Genomic DNA, 22,132 nt, shown 5'->3' with positions numbered 1-22,132 from the left:
AAGGTCCAGGGAGCTAATATAGCAACGCCCCTGAACTAACGGCCCAGGTGAGGATATAGGAAAAGACAGACGCTCCAGAGTCAAATCACTAATGACCACTAGAGGGAGCAAAAAGCAAAATCACAACAACCAGGGCAAGTACCCGCGAGTAGGCCCCCCTGCTTGATCAGGGACCTAGCACTTGCGATACCTCTTGCCACTCCACCGCTGTGTTGCACTTGTCCGTTTTTATCGCAGATGAGTATGAGCCCTAGGGTTGACTCTTGTCATATTTCCAATAATGTTGAAAAATAAATTTTACATATCACATTGCATTTTTGAAAAAAAAAATGTTTATCTTTGCAATATTTGTCCATGGTCTGGTGATTCAGTCAAATTGTGCTGAATAGGGAAATGGTAGCATTAAAATATATATATTTCTGCTTTTTTGTCCTGTGGCTTTGTGCTGATTCATATAATAATTTTACATCTGTAAAGAATGAGTAGCATCAAATCATGATAAAAAGATATTTTTAAACAAAAGACCTGCAATTCCTACTCTCATAATGTTTCTAAACGCATAGGAGGGTTTTCCATACAACAGTATATTTCATGAAATATTACACAGGGCAGAGCGAGTTTGACTCCCCCTTCTTTAGTAAATGATGCTGTGGACGTCCATGGTTTCAGGTGAAATCTTTGTAATCGAGGCTGCGGCATTATGACTGCTGAGAGCCATCTTGCTCAACTCACTCATACTCACACTTGTCTGAATTTGATGGGAAGTGAGGAGAAATCACATCCATGATGCTTCCCATTAGAGTTGAGCGAATTTCTTCGGGTTCCCTCTTATTCGGCAAGCTATGGTGCTTATTGAATAAGCTGCAGAGGGAACCCGGATATCAGCCGGCGCGCTTCATGTATCCATAGCTTGCCGAATAAGAGGGAACCCGAAGAAATTCGCTCAACTCCACTTCCCACTAGAACTCTGTTCTTCTACTGTCCTGTATACTCTACGCGACTACTGCCGCCAATGACGGACCACAGCAGTCTTCTGCCATATACCACTGAGGCTAATAACTGGCTTAAAGTTATTTGATTGGAAATTGCCTATACATTGCTTTGTCATTGGGATCGGTTCCTTCACAAGGTAAAACATTCTAGTAAGACATCAGAAAAGTTGCAATTAAATGATATTAAAGGAAACCGGTAACATGAAAAAACGCTTTTATCCTGCAGATATCGGATTAGTTTGCAGGTTATTCTGAACTTGCCAAGAGCCCGCCCTTAGACCCACCTATTGGAAAGAAATGAACTTTGTTCCTCCTGGCAGCGTTCAGGTTTCAGTCACAGGGTGACGCCCGCACGGGTTCATTCACCGCTCTGTGTATAGATAGCAGTGACTGTAATCACTACCCGCCACTGACTGACAGCAGCATCAGCATTAGAGTCGGCTGCAGTCTGTGCCGGGGTGCGCCTCGCCCTATACACAGAGCAATCACTGAACCCGTGCCGGCGTCACCCCCATGACTGAAACCAGAATGCTGCCATGAGCAAAAGTTCATTTCCTAACGGTAACGGGGTTAGATCGGATGGCTATTAACCTGCAAATTAACCCTATATCTGCAGGTTAATAGCGTTTTTTCACTTGACCGGATCTCTTTAATGAGGCTCCATGGGGAAAACCTAGGGGTACAAACAAACTGTTTAATGACAGCTTGTATCCACTGAGTTAGAATAAAAGTTGGGAAGAATTAAGTTTTTACCATTTTCGTTAGAAGTTAGTTATTAACCAAATTATATCAAAGTCAGATATCCAGAAAGGCTATATAAGCCAAAGACAAGAGCAGCGGCATAAAAGCAGAACACCATTCACTTTCAGGTGTTTTTTATGATTATTTGGGTGCACTACTGTTTCATCGCCTTTACTTTATTTCCAAACAGGAGAAGCATACAGGAATCACAAAATTAACCATGACCGTTTAAAAGAAATATATCTCATCAGTAGAAAATGGCAACAAACATTTCCTGAAAATGTACATACAAATACACAAAAAAAAAATGTAGTACAAATATTTAGCAAATCCAGATGCATAGGACTGACATTCTCTAAAACCAGCAACACTAAATTTTCATTTGAGGAACTGATGTCACTATGAAAATACAGTCCAATCTGCAGGCACCATGATATAGAGTAAGGGAAGCTGTACGGATTGATATATAGCTTTGTGAGAAAAGATTCAGTATATTCTTTTTTTTCATTGTTTAAACTTCTGCTCTTGCAAGAATTTTTTGCCCGGTGGGCGGAGCTATCAGTGACTGACAGCTATCTCTGCTGGGTGGAGCTATCAGTGACTGACAGCTATCTCTGCTGGGCGGAGCTATCAATGACTGAGCGCTATCTCTGCTGTCAGTCACTGATAGCACCGCCCACTGAACAAAAAATCCCAGAACTGCAGAGGATTTAATGATTAAAACACAGATTATGCAAAACTATTTATCAATCTACTCAGCTCCCCCTGCTCTATAATACAACACATGCAGATTGAACTGCATTTTCATGGTGATAGGTTCCCTCTAAGAAAATCTAAAAAAGTATATTTGTGCTATCTTATTAACACAAAGGAAGAATGCTCTGGAAAGAATTCAAGGCAATTCAGTGCTTACCTCATTGGCCTCTTGACACCCCATTACATTCCCAAGGGGTTGAAGCTAAATACAATAGAAGTTATTTTCCATGATGTTTATTGCAGAATAATGTAATCAGACAGACTTCATACATGTGAAAAGAAAATCTATTTAGGCACAGAAATGTCGGTGGTTCTGGTTTAGCGTGTCCAACCAGTTATGTAGCTGTCCAGTACAAAATAGTTTATTCCAGATGGCTAGAGTACATGATCGGAAAAACACAAACTGTATTAATCACCAGCTTCCATGGATTTCAAGGAAATTTGTCACCAGGTCTTGGCAACACAATCTTAGAGCAATGTCCTCTGGAGACAGAGCCCCTAATTCCAGTGATGTGTTACTTACTTAGCTGCTTACTGTAGTTATAATAAAATCATTCTTTAATCAACAGGAAATTATCACTAAAGGACTAGTAAACCTGCTGCCATGTAGTCCTCAATCTTCATGAGCTCTGTATAACCCCGCCCCCTACATTGATTGGCAGCTTGTTGCCTATGCACAGTGCACACAGAAAGTTACCAACCAATGGTGAGGTCGGAGTTTTAATTTATCAAAAATACAACACACCGCTCAGTAAGTGATACATCACTGGAATCAGGGCTGACATCATGCTACTTTCAGGGTATGGCCTGTTGGTACATGTATTTGGGTAGGTGCTAAGGGAAAGAAGTAATTTTTTCTAAAGACTATGGACACTTCACAATTTTGTTTGCTAAGATATATATCTAAAGTAAAAATTAAAGTAATCTTTCAAATACTTGATTAGTATATCTATAACTAATTTGCAAAACTCTCTGTATCCAAGGCTACAGACTACAAATGAACCCTGTGAAGTCTGATGCTGACCGCACAACAGCCTTACATTTATCCCATCTACTACAAGCAAGGAAAAGGTGCAGTTTGCCACATTTCGCTTTACTGCAGGATCAGATTATCCTTGTTTTTTTATTATTATATACCATGCAGACAAACGAATCTGCATCAAAACTATGGGCTATTCCACTTACTTTATCGTTTTAGACACATTGGATCAGTAAAAACAACTGGTTGCGGATTGCACATGATGACCTTTTAGCACAACAATTGATTCAGTCTTTCTTCAAAAAAATATTTACTTATGAAATTCATTTGCAACTCAAAAACTGCAAATCCGGGAAGAAAAAAAAATCTTGACCAAAACTAGAATACATTCAAAGTTTGGATATCATAGTTCAAGGGAGAGGTCCAAGCATAACCCCTTGCCACTACATGGCAGTGATCGTATCCCTTTACTAAAGAAAAGGGCAACTCCTTTATAAATAGAAATGCCTAACTACCCCACTTCTTTCATGCAGTCTTCCTTTCCTCAGCGGCACTAATCTACTTCTGGTGTTTAGTAGACGAAACGAACCATGTCTTATATCATGAGCCTTGCTGAACTAATGATCAGGAAGAAAGCTGTTGAGAGTTGTATTGTCACCATCGCTCTCTTCAATGCTGGAAGCAAAAGTTTTTAATTTTTTAGGTTTTGGTTTGTTCTGCTGGTCGTTGTCTGGCATGAGAGACGATATACACCTCATCTCTGTGTAGGCGACTGGGTGACGGAGCTTGCTTTTCTGATTCATAGAAGAAAGTTTGGCAGCAAGGGCTATGGTTGAAATAATAAAGATGGTGCATACAACAGAAAGGATTAAGATTGCAAGCATGCACTGTCTCATCATAGACTGCGTATGTACTTTATCTTCTAAAGATGTGGATATATATGTCACTCCTGATGGTTTTGTAGGGGGACTAGAGGTGACATCATGTTCAGTTGTTAGATCTTGCAAGATAACTGACGTTGACGATGAGGAGGTCTTTGGTGCTTTCGGTGATGAGCTAGACGTGATATCCTCCAACAATTTATCATTGGTGGTAGTTTGTGGGCTGCTTGTGTCTTGACTACCTTTGGAATTAATTTGGCTTACGGTGGTGGCTTTGTTAAATGTTTTACTTGTTAAAACAGGTAATTCTTCAGAAGTGTTAGTTTTCAATGGTGATTCAGTGACCAGAGTTTGTGACTGGGTAATCGATTTTCCGACCTGTGTGGTTTCATCATCGTTGAGGGCCTGTTTAGCCATATTTGTTGTTTGCTCTAAATCAGATAAAGGGGTAGTTTCATCCTCATTAAGTTCAGCTCGATTTGTTGTGTGCTCTAAATCAGATAAAGGGGTAGTTTCATCCTCATCAAGTTCAGCTCCATTTGTTGTGTGCTGTAAATCAGTTAAAGGGGTAGTTTCATCCTCATCAAGTTCAGCTCCATTTGTTGTGTGCTGTAAATCAGTTAAAGGGGTAGTTTCATCCTCATCAAGTTCAGCTCTTTTTGTTGGTTGCTTTAAATTATTTAATGGGGTTGTTTCCACTTTACTCAAAACGGGCATCTTCTTAGCTTTTGTAAGAGCACTAGATGCCTCCAGAATGTTTGGGGTGGTATCAGAAAGCTCTTCATAAAGGGATTCTGTTGGATCGACTTTTGGAATTATTTTTTCATCTGACTTGACATCCTCTTTTGGAGACTTCTTAACTCTTCTCAAGTGAGCTAACATGAATTTGCCTTCATCCATTCTGTCCTGTGATTGCCATTCCCACTGTAAATTGTATGGTTTGTCTATGGTGTTATCATCAGTCAAAGGGGGTCCATTCCGAAGAGGAAGCTTGTAAGTAATGGCAGGGGATATCAACAAACCCAACAGTATCGTTGACAGAAAATACATTCTTCCTGAAATATGGATTTTTAATGTTAGTCAAGTCAAATAGTTGTACAATGAAACATAGTAAAAACTGGGTAACAGTTTTCAAAATATTACTTTATAAGATATGGAGTTGGATATTCACCATAAGCCTATTTTTACACTATATTTGCCATGATCTAAAGAATACATGTATTTGGGAGGTGTAGTGCATAAAATATTTTTTAGTCCTGAATACTAACCAATCCATTATATAGTGGTTACATATACACCAGCAGGAAGTTGCACATATATCCTATCCCCATATTCAGGGGAAACCTGTGCAGCCACACTGGGGCCCACTTCCACCTCCAAAGCAGCTTCTGACATAGACAGACCTAATTGACTGCAGAGGGCCCATATATCAATCTTGCACAGTGGCCCTTCTCTGTCTCTGTCCGCCACTGCTCATACTAGTATTATTAATACTATTACCCTTGCCCATTTACTAAAATGGTGCACCCGTTCTGTCACCACCTCCTGCTGCTCTGATGTTGTTCAGCCATGCCCTTTTATAATGCAACCCTCTAAAAATGACAGTTTAAAGCCCCTGTCTCACTAAGCGAGATCACTAGCGAGATCGCTGCTGAGTCACAAGTTTTGTGACGCAACAGCGACCTCAGTAGCGATCTCGCTATGTGTGACATGTAGCAGCGACCAGGCCCCTGCTGTGAGATCGCTGGTCGTGTCGGAATGGCCTGGACTTTTTTTTGATCGTTGAGGTCCCGCTGGGTAGCACACATCGCTGTGTTTGACACCTTACCAACGACCTCGTTGACGACTCAGACACTGAATCGTCATAATAGCTCCCATGTGACATCGTTGTACAGGTCGCTACAGGTCGCTGGTGAGATGTCAAACAGCAAGATCGCAGCAGCGATCGTTGGAAGATCTCACTGTTTGACATCTCACCAGCGACCACATAGCGACGCAGCAACGATCCCTGACAGGTCGTATCGTTGTCGGGATCGCTTTAGCGTCGCTAAGTGAGACGGGGCCTTTACCTATTTTTCCATGACCCTTCAAGTCCCCGCACCTGCATGTGTTGCGGCTGTCGACCATGCAGCCGTGGGGACTCAAACATATTATTCGAGCACACCAAAGTCACTCGGTTAGCACCTGAGCATGCTCGGAAAACAACTTATCTGAGCACGTTTGCTCATCACTACTACACGTAACATGTTTTATAGCTGAACTGAAAAATGGAAGTTATTAAAAACGTCAAGGATTCTGACATTCTGAGGAAGTATCAGGCTCAGTGAAACTAGAGGAGCGTGGGCCTCAGTTATCAAAAATGACTAACAGAAACTCTGGGTTTTGTCGTTGTTTATAGTAACCAGAGTACTACTTTCATTTCTTATTTTGTGCTGGTAAAAAAGGAAAGCAGGGCTGAGACTGGTTGCCATGGACAACAAAGCCAGTGTTTGGGTTTGGCCGCTGTGATAAGGGAGGCTCGTTTAGCATATGATGGTATTTCAACTTCCTGTCATATATGTCTTTACATGGCCTACTGCTAGACACTGAGTACAATGTGAACACACGCTACAGAAGCCTTCGCATGTCCGGCAAGGAGAAAATTCTTTGTGGTGATGAAGTGTATATGTGCTGTGCTTCATTCATTTCATATAATACTTAGTACATTTCAGAGTCTTGAAGAAGCATACAATAAACTGTTCATCTGCAGAGATATCCAGAATAAGGAAAGATTTGAAGAAATGTGACCCTTGCTCTCTATAAAGAGCTGTGCTTAATGGACAAGATGGGGCATAAGCATGTACATTATTTTACAATGGTGGCCTTCTCTTATAAGGGTAATGTACATGAATGTATGGAATAAACAGGAAGCATTTGATGAAGATATACAAGGATTAATTTACAATCAATATGTAAAAATATAGAAATTACCATTATCACATCATTAAAGGGGTTTTAACATTTGATTGATTGGGGCACCACTCATGGTACCCCTGATTGGCCAGCTGAATTAAGGGGCTGCGGAGCTCCAGCTGCAGTGAATTATGAGTTTTAGAACCAGGTGTTGCTTCAACTGTATGTATAGGGCTGGTCCTGGATAGAGAATGAGGTGCATGCTGGGACACCACTGCCCCTTAATTTAGCTAAATAGTGAGGGTGCCAGCAGATACACCCAATACAGATCAAATATTAACTGGCTATTCTAAGAATTATAAGGCTGAACCTTCAATATTAGTCCCTTAATCCACCTGACCATTGTGGGTACCAGGAGATGGCCCCCCACTGATTACATTTTAATGTGGTCATTAGTACTAATACTTAAAGCATGTGTCACCACTACACCAACCCTATCATGTCAGACCAAATGTGAATAGTGGCGTAATGAACAGCTGTGTAAAGCCACAGTAATATGCAGCAATGTACAAATGTGACTATATTGACATGGTCAGAGATGGAAGAATTGTTGACGATTTTGTGCAGATCCTGAATTGCAGAATCTGCATCAAAATCTCCTTGAGACACATTTCCACCAGGTCGGAACAAAGACTAAGAAAAAAAGAGAAAACAAGAACCCGGAACTCCAGATATGCAGAAATCAATGTGAGTTCTTTTATCAAAGAATCTGGTCCAACATTTCTGTCCAACACACCAGACCAAGCGACATTTCTGTCCAACGCACCGTTGTATACGCCACCAGCTGGAGGGCGCCCACCAGAGCTGCAATGGTGGCATTGCACATAAAGTAGTGCTTTACATCTTCTGTCGGCTGTCTTCCACACTGTGATCCTTCTCGGACACCCTATCATATGAGGTACGGTGTAAAATGGACAGTCCAAATATAACAAAGATTCATTGAGTGGAATTTACCAATAAAAGTTGTTTTAGCCAAATGATGACAGACTGTCGTGATCTGGAAAAAGACAGTAGTCAGATAACCGATCTTTCATCCACAAACTATCTTTACTTCAAGAAGGTTCAGAGAAAGATCTTTTGTTGGTTGTCATTCAAAATATAGGTAGGTTGAGCAACTGTAAGGAACAATATGGACGGCTACATTCATCTAATGATCATTCAGCAGACCATCGACCATTCAATGGTTGTTCAACCATTAACCGACTTTTACCTAGCGTGTATGACCACCTTAAGAGAAGATATAATGTGAACAATGCCAGTCATGTGGTTAAGCAACTTGCTTACAACATGTCGCTCTTGTCCTGCACTCATCCAGGAAATGATGCCTTCTGTTCTTACTGCAGATTTCGAAATTGTTAATGTCGGTAAAGTCTTTGAAAACATTTTAACTCATCATGATTTCTGTAGTCAAAGGAAGTTTGAAAGACCATGCCGGAAAATCAAAGCGATGAAGTAAATAATATTTTTTTTACAGAAATAATTTAAATAAATTCATCTATTTATTAAATATATATTAAATTGAAAGGTTGAACAATGAATATGCAAAATAAGCCAATAATCCTTACTTAATATTAGTTGTGTTAAGTTGCATGGGGGGGGTACAAATGTATGAGAGGGTCACACATATTGCAGATGACCATTACTTTCAATTTTAAATAGATGATAGACAGACAGACAAATAGATACACCGATAGATAGATGGATAGATAGATAGATAGATAGATAGATAGATAGATAGATAGATAGATAGATAGATAGATAGATAGATAGGATCTTGGTGACCCATGAGCTTCTTACCGTAAAAATCCTTCCTTGCCTAATATACACTTTATCGCTGAAGATGATCTGGTCTTTTCTTATTCAGAAGCATTTCAGGGCTGCAGCCTTTAAACTATGTACCTGAAGACGACAGGAAACATAGACGAGGGTGTGGAGTCTTTAATAAATAAGGAAGAACAGGACCGCAGGCTGTGGTTTCTTGAGAGGCGGGGGTTATTGAGAGATAGAGTGTATGTGTTATCAGAAGAAGAATACAGTTTTGTAAAAAGGAAAGGAGTGACAGATAGAGGCATAGATTAGACAGGCAGAAGCAAATGTATATTAAAAATAATAAGACATGCTATGTGACCCAAAGTGTGAGCAGGGAGGATGGTTAGAAATGAGGCAGAGGACAGAACTATGCAGACATGATTATACACGCTGGAAGTTACTTGCTCTCAGGCATCTTCTGCTTAACCCTAGAAACACATTGTTGGTTAGTGAATCACTAAATTGATTTTATATAAATTTTTAATGTATACATCAAAATCACCAATTAGAGTGCCATGGGGTTTTGGTATTTAAAGGAATTCCAAAGCAATGGTATTATTTGCTGAGACATTACTGCACAGGCAACATTCATATGACATTTGCATGCAGTTAAACCAGATTATTTAGTGTTGACCAATCAGTAAGCCAAAAAACAACAGCCCGTCTATATGGTAACCATAAATTGGAGAAGCATCCCTACCCAGTGGATGTAAAAAAAAACCATTTTTTGCCATCAATCAGGCAAATTGGCCTACCTGGATGTACTGTATATATAGCTCAATTTGCCTGATTGATGGCAAAATAATGTTCTTTTGCCATCCACGGGCAGGGATGCTTCAATTATTATTTTTATAATTTTACAGAAAATGATACTCTGCAGCGTGCCACTATTTTTCTCCATAAAGCCATACCGTAGTAGCTTCCAACATAGTGTGGTGATGCAAGCTGAATCCTTTCACCTTTCAGATTTGCTGAACATTGTAGATTAATTATTGCAAAGCCATTAACTTTGCGTGGAGAACATCTGTAGACTCTTAAGGGAACCCCTTTACTGCCAACAGATTACGTACTGCTCCTGCACATACATATTTAATCAGGTAATCAATATCTAGTCTCCAGACTCAGACCGCAACACCATTATGCTGCAGGGTATAAAGGATTCCCTCTGTCCACATGCAGATACCCTGCTCACTCTGGGGAACAAGTCCCAGGGTTTCCCCAGCTGCATCATACATAGCCATGTACAGCACAATAGTCTCAGACCTTTAACACAAAGTGGATGAACACAGGACCAATAGCCTCTTTCATACATTCAGAAATTATTAGAAACATATTTTTTTTAAAGAATTTACAAACATAAGAAATTCTGAATATTTCTCTTCTCCAGTATAGTGCTGTTAATGGAATCATTCATGGTAGAAGAATGGAAGGCAACTGCGATAGGTCCAATGGTGGGGAGGGGCTGGATTTTAAATGACATTGGGTGGCAAATCTCCCATCTGCCTCTCAATATGAAGGGGAGCTCAAATCTGGTCAGATTATCTTTGAGTTTTTCAATAAATAATCCAAATTTGGTTCTTTGCTGGAGTACAAAAGGAAGATATTCGTACAACACTGTACAGATTTAACAGTGTGTGCTTAAAGTAGTAGTCAATCCACAAACATACTTTGGATCATCCCAGCAACTCATGAAAGGAACTGAATATTTAAAGCTATAGATGAGATACTTGATTCGCATTGCCCAGGTCCTGCATCTGGTCTGGCCCTACATGGCAGTCGGGCTCCAATTTGGGCCTTCGTCATTCTTGGCCCAGCATCCAGAAGGCAGTAAGAATGCTGGACACCTTCAAAGGGAATCTATGAGTAGGATCAACCCTTCTACGCCATATACATTGGCATGCAGGTCATAGAATTTGAGAAACTGTCCTTTGATATCTGCAATCTGATGTCTTATTCCAGTGAAATCCACATTTTTCTTAATATGCAAATGAGCTGTTAAGATCTCTGGGACGGACATAGCGCTCCCTGAGAATCTGCCTCCAGAGCTTATTTTAAATGCTGCTTTCCCTGGGTCTTCCGAGTGCACTACTCATTGTACTCATGTTGAATCGGATAAAATATTGGCTAGCACTCAGCCATGTTATATAGTAATTCAAAAGATTGTTCCGGCACTCAGAGAAATCATGCTTTCAAAAATTATTTATTAAAGAAATTTATTCCAGAATATTGCTGTGACGTTTCGGTCTTTTCATCGACCTTCATCAGACTGGAATGTACAAATGAATAACATAGATTGATGTATCAAAAATCAGAAAGTCAGATAATCTAATAAACAGATTAATGTGAAAATAGTGTATCGTCCGTGACTTTTTAAAGAGCAGTGTTACATCTATAAATATAAGAGGCATCGTGATTACTCGCTAATCCCACCCCCTGCACAGTAGCTCCGCCCCCCACAATACCACACACAATCCTGCCCCCACCACATTACCCCACACAATCCCGCCCCCCACCACATCACCACACACAATCCCGCCCCCCACCACATCACCACACACATTCCCGCCCCCCACCACATCACCACACATAATCCCGCCCCCCACCCCATTACCACACATAATCCTGCCCCTTACCCCATTACCACACATATTCCCGCCCCCCATCCCATCACCACACATAATCCCACCCCCCACCCCATCACCACACATAATCCCGACCCCACCCCATTACCACACATAATCCCGCCCCCCCACCACATCACCACACAATCCCGCCCCCCACCCCATCACCACACATAATCCCGCCCCCCACCACATTACCACACATAATCCCGCCCCCCACCACATCACCACACATAATCCCGCCCCCCACCCCATTACCACACATAATCCCGCCCCCCACCACATCGCCACACATAATCCCGCCGCCACCCCATCACCACACATAATCCCGCCCCCCACCCCATCACCACACATAATCCCGCCCCCCACCCCATTACCACACATAATCCCCCCCACCCCATTACTACACATAATCCCGCCACCCCACCACATCACCACACAATCCCGCCCCCCACCCCATCACCACACATAATCCCGCCCCCCCACCACATTACCACACATAATCCCGCCCCCACCACATTTCCACAGATAATCCCACCCCCCACCACATTACCACACATAATCCCGCCCCCCACCACATCACCACACATAATCCCGCCCCCCCACCACATCACCACACATAATCCCGTCCCCCCACCACATCACCACACTATTGTTATTAACTTCATTTTAAGTTAATTTACCACCTGCGTAAGCACTATTGAATGTTGTCATTATTTACTTTAGTTTAATCACCAGCAGCGTTAATTAGATAGCAATGAGTCACCCTCTCCTACTCTCTAAGCTCCAGTCACTAGGCATTAAGGACACTGCTCTCTCCTGGTTCTCTTCCTATCTTTCTGAATGCTCCTTCAGTGTTCTGTTCTCTGGCTCTACTTCATCTCCTCTTCCTCTCACTGTCGGGGTACCTCAGGGCTCAGTCCTTGGCCCCCTTCTCTTCTCCCTCTACACAGCCCCAATTGGACAGAACATCAGCAGATTTGGCTTTCAGTACCATCTTTATGCTGATGACACACAACTATACACGTCATCCCCTGACCTTACCCCCGCTGTACTACAGAACGCCACTGACTGTCTGTCCGCAGTCTCTGACATCATGTCCGCTCTCTATCTGAAAATCAACCTCTCCAAAACTGAACTTCTTCTGCTCCCACCTTCTACTAACCTCCCTAAATCTGACATTTCCCTCTCCGTGGGTGGCACCATAATAACACCGCGGCAGCAGGCGCGCTGTCTGGGTGTTATGTTTGACTCCGATCTCTCCTTCACCTCCCACATACAATCTCTTGCCCGCTCTTGCCGCTTACACCTAAAGAACATCTCTAGAATACGCCCTTTTCTCACCATGGAGACAACAAAAACTCTCACTGTCGCCCTAATCCACTCCCGTCTGGACTACTGTAACGCTCTATTAATTGGCCTCCCCCTCACGCGACTTTCCCCTCTCCAGTCTATCCTTAATGCGGCAGCTAGGGTTGTCCATCTGGCTAATCGTTACTCGGACGTGTCCGCTCTTCGCCAGTCATAAAACTGGCTGCCCATTCATTACAGGATACAATTCAAAGTACTAGTTCTCACCCACAAAGCTCTCCACAGTGCGGCACCCCCTTACATCTCCTCCCTCATTTCGGCCTAGCCGACCACTGCGCTCTGCAAACGACTTTCGACTAACCTCTACACTAATCCATACCTCCCACTCCCGACTCCAAGACTTCTCCCGTGCTGCGCCAATCCTCTGGAATGCTCTACCCCAAGATATTAGAACCATCCACAACTTGCAGAGTTTTAGGAGCTCGCTCAAAACTCATTTGTTCAGAGTGGCCTATCACATTCCCTAATCAAACTCATTTTATGTTTGTGTGTGTGTAGACCACTCACTAACTCCATCCACCCCCCACCCCCTGAAGATGGCTGGACCATCATTGTAAATACATCATTGTAAATACACACCTGTACTTTGTATCTCCCCACCTCATTGTAGATTGTAAGCTCTCACGAGCAGGGTCGTCTTATTTTGTCTTATTTTGCTTTATTACTGTATTGTTAACATTGTTACCCATGACTGTTGTGTTTGAAACTGTTAAACTGTAAAGCGCTGTGGAATATGTTGGCGCTATATAAATAAAGATTATTATTATTATTATTATTATTATTATTATTATTATTATAATGAGTGTGCTGAACGTTAGCTGGCTGGAAACATCTAGTTTGAACATATAATCGTATAGATGACAAAAATAATATAAATCACACTAACGGTGTAGTCTACCAAGAGGTTACACATAATAAGTTGAATTAGGTGAAATATCCTATCTGTATTGAATGTCTCCTCTATTAAGATAAATAGACAAATGGACAGAAAAAGCAGAAAACTCACCAAGAGTATGATAATGATGTATGATCATAGAATCATCTGAAAAAATTATGATAATAAAAGATGATAATAATGGACCGCCCTTTAGGTCTATGATAACAAAATGATTGGTGTATTCTAATATAATATCAGGTACAGCAGTATAATTAAATAAAAGGGAAATGAAAATTCTTACCATGCGTGTATTATAGTAACAGAGACCAGGCGCTAAAGCATGACAGATAAGGACTGAAGAAATGGCGCTCTCAGGGAAATAGCACCCAGAAGTGTATTAAATAGTGACTGAGCCGGAAATAAGGCGCCGGGAGTGATGAAAAATACATCATTGGAGCGCAAGTGGAACGCAAGTGAGCCGTCCCACCAAACGCGTCATAAGAACCTCCTCTGCCGGAAACATATTGTAAAGTACTGCTGTGGAACGCAAGCTGGAAGTGTGTCAACGGGACTCCCGGTCAGGCGGAAGTGCTCTGTGAGACGCTGATTTGGAACGCAAACAAAGAGAAGAAGGTGGTGCGAAGGGCGGTCTTCATCGCTGGAATGAATTGAATGGGTGAGTATCATAAAATTTAAATCATGAAGTGGCCTAAGAAACATCAAAAACAGATTATGTTAAACATGATATAGAAGAACAAGGCATATTAAACAATCCACATTACCTAATATGTATAAATAACCAGACCGGTGTTATAAAAAAGACTGTCTTGAAGTAAATATCATAGATATTGGGGTGTATAGGGAAATATTACCACATGTCTATATCTCATTAGTACCTTAGTATAGAGGTATAATTCGTGAGGAAAACCCATGACAACAATGTTTTTTTGGGGAATTAAAACAAACTAGTAACATCATACTCCCTATTAAGCCCCTTTGGTTCCATGCTTTGCAAAAAATGGATCCAATATGCTTCCTGTTATGATCTGGTGGCCCAGGAGTAGCATTGGACGTACTCTGGAGAAGGTGGTATCTATACTGACCGCGGACCCTGAACCTAACACCGCAACTAGAAGTAGCCGTGGGATGTACCTACTGATCCTAGACACCTCGACACAGCCGGAGGACTAATTAACCCTATAGATAGAAAAGGGAAAACTATCTCGCCTCAGAGAAAATTCCCAAAGGATAGGCAGCCCCCCACAAATATTGACTGTGAGAGGAGAGGAAAACACATACACAGGCTGAAAACAGGATATAGCAAAGGAGTCCAATCTAGCTAAATAGGAAAGATAGGACAGAGAACTATGCGGTCAGTATTAAAATACTAGGAAATATCCACCACAGAAAATACGAAAAACTCCACATCTAACTAAAGATATGGAGGGTATATCTGCCTCTCCAGAGATTCCAGCTTGACTGCATAAATCCTTTCACAGATTAAGCTGGACAAGAAAAAAACATGAAATGCACTGAACAATAAGACCCACAACATGTGGGCTGCAAAACAAGCAGAACTTATCTTGGTGAAAAGACCAGGAAGCAGGAGAAACCATGAAGGGATGTGAATCCTCCAGAATACAATGGACAACTGGCCTCACCTGACTAAAGGGTGAGGCCGGACTAAATAGCCCAGTCCAGAGTGGACACACCTGATAATTGCTGTGAAGGACAGACAGCAGCGCTACCACTTATAACCACCGGAGGGAGCCCAAGAACAGAATTCACAACAGCTTCCCTAGCTAACAATTTCTTGACCAAATCTCCACCTCTCCTGTTTAAAGAGACCTGTTGCAACACCAAAAAACGCAACTGCGCTATTGAATGCCCTGCTGTGTTAAAATGATAAGGGATAGGAAGGTGATTCCTTTTGCAACGTATGTCCAATTTATGGTGGGATATGCGATCTTTGATCGCTTGTGTGGTCTCACCCACATATATTTTGCCACATGGGCACTTGATGGCATATATAACTGATTTGGAATCGCAGGTATAAAAACCTGTGATTTGAATGTCTGCCCCCGTTTGTGGGTGTGATATCTTAGGACCTTTAAGAACATTGACACATTGAGCGCATTGTAAGCAAAGGAAAGTTCCCTTCCTTAAAGTACGAAGAAATGTCTGCCGGGGACTGATCAATGCTGAGCCTATATCGGCCCTAATATTTTTGTTTTTGAGGTTACTGGGTCTCCTAAAGCATGGTAAAAACGGAACTTGGAACTCTGGAATATCAGGAAAACTATCTCGCAAAATATGCCAATGCTTACAAATTTTATTGTGAACCTTATATATGAATGGATGAAATGTATGAACAAAGGCAATCCTGGGAGAAGTTGATGATCTGGGTGATGTATTCACTGCCAATTGAGCTTGATGGAGGAGTCGTTGAGGATAACCTTTTTGTAGAAATTTTTCTTCCATTTCTTTTATACGCTGGATGCGTATTTGGGGATTACTAACTATCCTCCATACCCTATCAAATTGAGATATTGGAACAGATCTTTTGACGGCTCTGGGGTGACAGCTTTGATAAAGTAATAGATTGTTACAATCAGTATCCTTTACATAGAGATCTAGTGTTAATTTGCCATCATGGTCTTGTAAAACTCTTGTGTCCTTAAAATGTATCTCTTTTTTATCAAAATTAAGCATAAATGTCAATTCAGGCCAGATCGAGTTAATTTCATTAAAAAATTGTAGTAAACTGTCTCTGGTACCATGAAAAACAGATATAACGGCGCCACAATAAGCAATGGGTTTGATATAATCTATTTGGATAAATATAATCGGATTCAAAACAAGACATAAAGCAATTCGCGTAAGGAGGGGCCACATTGGACCCCATGGCTGTACCCTGTATCTGAAGATAAAAAGTATCCTCAAACATGAAGAAGTTCTTTGTAAGAACAATTTTCAAAGTTCCATAAGAAATGCTACAACACTAGGATTCATTAGAGATTCCTCCAGTAACTTTTTCATTGCACTCCTGCCCTTATGATGTTGAATAGACGTATATAAATTATTGACATCAAAGGTAACCAATAGGGTACCTGTCATGAATCCCAATGGCTAGGGATAGCACAGGACAAGCAAAGTACAAATATATTACGGACGAGCTCTAGGGTGATGGAACCTGGGCTGACCGCTGCCCTACGCCTGACAAACGCAACTAGAGATAGCCAGGGAGCGTGCCTACGTTGGTTCTAGACGCCACGCACCAGCCTAAGAGCTAACTAGCACTGCAGAGAAAATAAAGACCTCACTTGCCTCCAGCGGAATGAACCCCAAAAGATATAGTTGCCCCCCACATGTATTGACGGTGAAATGAGAGGAAGGCGCACACACATAGAGATGATATATATAGTTTTAGCAAATTGAGGCCCGCTGTAAACTAGAAAGCAGAACGATACAAAAGGGGACTGAGCGGTCAGCAAAAAACCCTAATAAAAAAAAACCATCCTGAGATTACAAGAACCCATGTGCCAACTCATGGCACATGGGGAGAACCTCAGTCCACTAGAGCTACCAGCTAGCATAGAGACATAATAAGCAAGCTGGACAAAAAACCAAACAACTGAAAATGAGCACTTAGCTTATCCTGAAAGATCTGGGAGCAGGTAGGCAGGAACCAAACAGAGCACATCTGAATACATTGATAGCCGGCAAGGGAAATGACAGAAAGGCCAGGTAAAATAGGAAACACCCAGCCACTGATGGACAGGTGGAAACCAAAGGCCGCAACCCACCAAAGTCACCCAGTACCAGCAGTAACCACCAGAGGGAGCCCACAAACAGAATCCACAACAGGTACCCTCCGGTAATATGCCAAAATCCCAAATTAATTGTAGAAATGAACCAGTATCTAAAAGAAAAGAGGGAGTGCCTTTAACAAGAGGTGTTAAGATCTTTTCGAGCAGTATTGATAAGGGAGAAAGAATTGAATCCGTCGAGGCCACAATAAGTCTACCTGGGGGTCTATCTAGCCTTTTGTGGATTTTTGGTAAAATATAGAATATTGGAATCAATGGATTATCTTTAGTCAAAAAATCTCTTGTTTTTTTATCTATAATTTGTTTATCCAATGCTTTTCCCAAAACAACCGCTATTTGTTCCCTGATAGAAGAGGTAGGATTATTAGACAAAGGCTGATAAACCTCAGTATTGTTTAATTGAGAATATATTTCATTTTTATAAAATGAACAGTCCATAATGACTGTGGCTCCCCCTTTGTCGGCAGGTTTTATCACAATATCTTTGTCCTCTATTAGTGTTTGTAAAGCTACATGATCCATTAAAGATTGGATCGAAAAGTGAATTCACCCCTAGTAATTTGTTTAATATAATCAGACACCTCCCTGTCAATTAGTGTAATAAAAGTTTCAATGGGATGGCTATTCTAAGGGTACCGTCACACAGTACCATTTACATCGCTACGACGGCACGATTCGTGACGTCGCAGCGTCGTATGATTATCGCTCCAGCGTCGTAGACTGCGGTCACACGTTGCAATCACGGCGCTGGAGCGATGCCGAAGTCCCCAGGTAACCAGGGTAAACATCGGGTTACTAAGCGCAGAGCCGCACTTAGTAACCCGATGTTTACCGTGGTTACCAGCGTAAAAGTAAAAAAAAAAAAACAGTACATACTCACCATCTGATGTCCGTCAGGTCCCTTGCCGTCTGCTTCCTGCTCTGACTGAGATCCGGCCGTACAGTGAGAGCAGAGCGCAGCGGCGACATCACCGCTGTGATCTGCTCTCACTTTCCGGCCGGCAGACAGTCAGAGCAGAAAGCAGACTGCAAGGGACCTGACGGACATCAGATGGTGTGTATGTACTGTTTGTTTTTTTTTTACTTTTACGCTGGTAACCACGGTAAACATCGGGTTACTAAGTGCGACCCTGCGCTTAGTAACCCGATGTTTACCCTGGTTACCAGCCAACGCATCGCTGGATCGCTGTCACACACAATGATCCAGCGATGACAGCGGGAGATCCAGCGACGAAAGAAAGTTTCAAACGATGTGCTACGACGTACGATTCTCAGCTGGGTGCCTGATCGCAGTAGCGTGTCAGACACAGCGAGATCGTAACGATATCGCTAGAACGTCACGAATCGTGCCGTCGTAGCGATAAAAATGCCACTGTGTGACAGTACCCTTAGGTGGTGAAAAAGTGCTATGTGTTTTTAGGCCTAGATAAGTCAGATTAATTGGTGTTGGTTGTATCGCAGATGTAATAGTATTGTCAGGATTATTAAATAAGCCTTAAGACGTAAATTTCTGTAAAACCTCTGCAGATCAATTTCTAATTGAAAGGTATTAAACCTGTATGACGGGCAGAAAAAAAGTCCCTTTTGTAACAAATTTATTTGTGAGTTACTCAAACATTTTGAGAAAATATTGACAACTAGGTTAGTGTTACCTGGGATCTGGTGTACATCCCTTGTCGGTTGGTTTCTATAACATTGGCCCCGCTCCTCGTCCTCTTCTTGGGTATGTTTTCTTGCCTAAGCCTAAAAAAGACGAAGGCCGAGTATAGTCTGTGCGTTCTCTGTCGGAGCTGGACGCAGAAGTTCCATCCATATTTCTGTAGTAACGGAAGTTGCGACGGGGAGAGGAGCCTTGCCATTTGTAGACCCTCTTTTGTAGGTAGTCTTGGGTATCCCAGATGAATTTCAGTCTTTTCCGTTTCTCTGTATCCCTCTTAAAGGAGTCAACGTTTTCCTTAGTACGAGATTTTATTGCATCAAATTCTTCCTTTGGTAGGGAATCTTTTAATTGTGTTTCAATGTTTGATACTTTCTCTTGGCGTATCTTAATCTCTTTGTTCAAATTGTCCAAAGTCAATGTCATAAGATCCAATGAACATTTATTTAAAATTTGTTCAAACTTCTGGCAGAACTCTGAATTTTCTTTAAAAATTGTAGGCCTCAAGAATACTCGAAGACCCCTAGGAATCCTATGGGTTTTGATGTATTCAGCAATAGTAATGCTATGTAACTCCAAACCCACTAAGTGACGGAACTCACATTCTAGATCACGTGACTTAAATCCACTGCCTGAAACCTGTAGAAAGTCACTGGATGTCGTAACTTGTGAAATAATTTCAGCTGTCTGAGTATCATTATATGAGAAGCCAGTAATAGACATCTCTTTCTTGAAGATCAAAAAAAACAAGGTAATATAAAGAAAAAATTCCAGAAAGCAAGAATAAGGACTGACGAGGGTGCTCGTGTTAATAGGGTAACACAATGTCAAATAAAATGACACGTCACCTCTCTATATGGTGGTGCTCGGATAAGGGTTACCAGTCCCTATAACATAAATTCAAAAAATTGTTCCGGCACTCAGAGAAATCATGCTTTCAAAAATTATTTATTAAAGAAATGTATTCCAGAATATTCCTGTGACGTTTCGGTCCTTTCATCGACCTTCATCAGACTGGAATGTACTAAAAAATATATCACAGAATAATACAATCAGTGTCCATCAGTGAAATATATATATATATATATATATATATATATATATATATATATATATATATATATATATAACAGTGAATAACATAGATTGATGTGTCAAAAATCAGAAAATCGGATAATCTAATAAAGAGATTAATGTGAAAATAGTGTATCGTCCGTGACTTTTTAAAGAGCAGTGTTACATTTGAACATATAATCGTATAGAAGACAAAAATAATATAAATCACACTAACGGTGTAGTCTACCAAGAGGTTATACATAATAAGTTGAATTAGGTGAAATATCCTATCTGTATTGAATGTCTCCTCTATTAAGATGAATAGACAAATAGACAGAAAAAGCAGAAAACTCACCAAGAGCACGATAATGATGTATGATCATGGAATCATCTGAAAAAATAATGATAATAAAAGATGATAATAAGGGACCGCCCATTAAGTCTATGATAACAAAATGATTGTGATCTCTACCCCTAATAGTTATGGTGTATTCTAATATAATATCAGGTACCGCAGTATAATTAAATAAAAGTGAAATGAAAGTTCTTACCCTGCGTGTATTATAGGAACAAAGACCAGGTGCTAAAGCGTGACGGATAAGGACCGGAGAAATGGGGCTCTCAAGGAAATAGCACCCAGAAGTGTATTAAACAGTGACTGAGCCGGAAATAAGGCGCCGGGAGTGATGAAAAATACATCATTGGAGCGCAAGTGGAACGCAAGTGAGCCGTCCCACCAAACGCATCATAAGAAGCTCCTCTGCCGGAAACATATTGTAAAGTGCTGCTGGGGAGTTACGTCCATATATATTTGGACAGAGACAACATTTTTCTAATTTTGGTTATAGACATTACCATAATGAACTTTAAACAAAACAATTCAGATGCAGTTGAAGTTCAGACTTTCAGCTTTCATTTGAGGGTATCCACACAAAATTGGATGAACGGTTTAGGAGTTTCAGCTCCTTAACATGTGCCACCCTGTTTTTAAAGGGACCAAAAGTAATTGGACAGATTAAATAATTTTAAATAAAATGTTCATTCTAGTACTTGGTTGAAAACCCTTTGGTGGCAATGACTGCCTGAAATCTTGAACTCATGGACATCACCAGACACTGTGTTTCCTCCTTTTTGATGCTCTGTCAGGCCTTCACTGCGGTGGTTTTCAGTTGCTGTATGTTTGTGGGCCTTTCTGTCAGAAGTTTAGTCTTTAACAAGTGAAATGCATGCTCAATTGGGTTGAGATCAGGTGACTGACTTGGCCATTCAAGAATATTCCACTTCTTTGCTTTAATAAACTCCTGGGTTGCTTTGGCTTTATGTTTTGGGTCATTGTCCATCTGTATTATGAAACGATGACCAATCAGTTTTGCTGCTTTTGGCTGGATCTGAGCACACAGTGCAGTATGTCTCAGAATTCATTTGGCTGCTTGCCACTGGCAGCCATGCGTGCCCAAGCCATCACACTGCCTCCGCCGTGTTTTACAGATGATGTGGTATGCTTTGGATCATGAGCTGTACCACGCCTTCGCCATACTTTTCTCTTTCCATCATTCTGGTAGAGGTTGATCTTGGTTTCATCTGTCCAAAGAATGTTCTTCCAGAACTGT

At 41.3% G+C, this 22,132-nt stretch overlaps 1 protein-coding gene across 1 annotated transcript; it reads right to left on the bottom strand.

Annotated features, from left to right (window-relative positions):
* Nucleotides 1–3,499: 3,499 nt before the first annotated feature.
* On the bottom strand, nt 3,500–9,258 carry SELPLG (selectin P ligand). The gene is made up of 2 exons (XM_077296197.1): nt 9,099–9,258; nt 3,500–5,404 (listed from the first exon to the last, which is right to left on the bottom strand). Exon 2 carries the CDS (start codon nt 5,397–5,399, stop codon nt 4,086–4,088), a length of 1,314 nt encoding a protein of 437 aa, XP_077152312.1. The 5' UTR covers nt 5,400–5,404; nt 9,099–9,258; the 3' UTR covers nt 3,500–4,085.
* Between the last annotated feature and the right edge of the window lie 12,874 nt (nt 9,259–22,132).

This window comes from Ranitomeya variabilis, chromosome 1, assembly GCF_051348905.1.
Source record: "Ranitomeya variabilis isolate aRanVar5 chromosome 1, aRanVar5.hap1, whole genome shotgun sequence".
Lineage (NCBI taxonomy): Eukaryota > Metazoa > Chordata > Amphibia > Anura > Dendrobatidae > Ranitomeya > Ranitomeya variabilis.
Note: the sequence above shows the minus strand (reverse complement) of the source record. Positions and strands in the feature narration are given on the sequence as shown.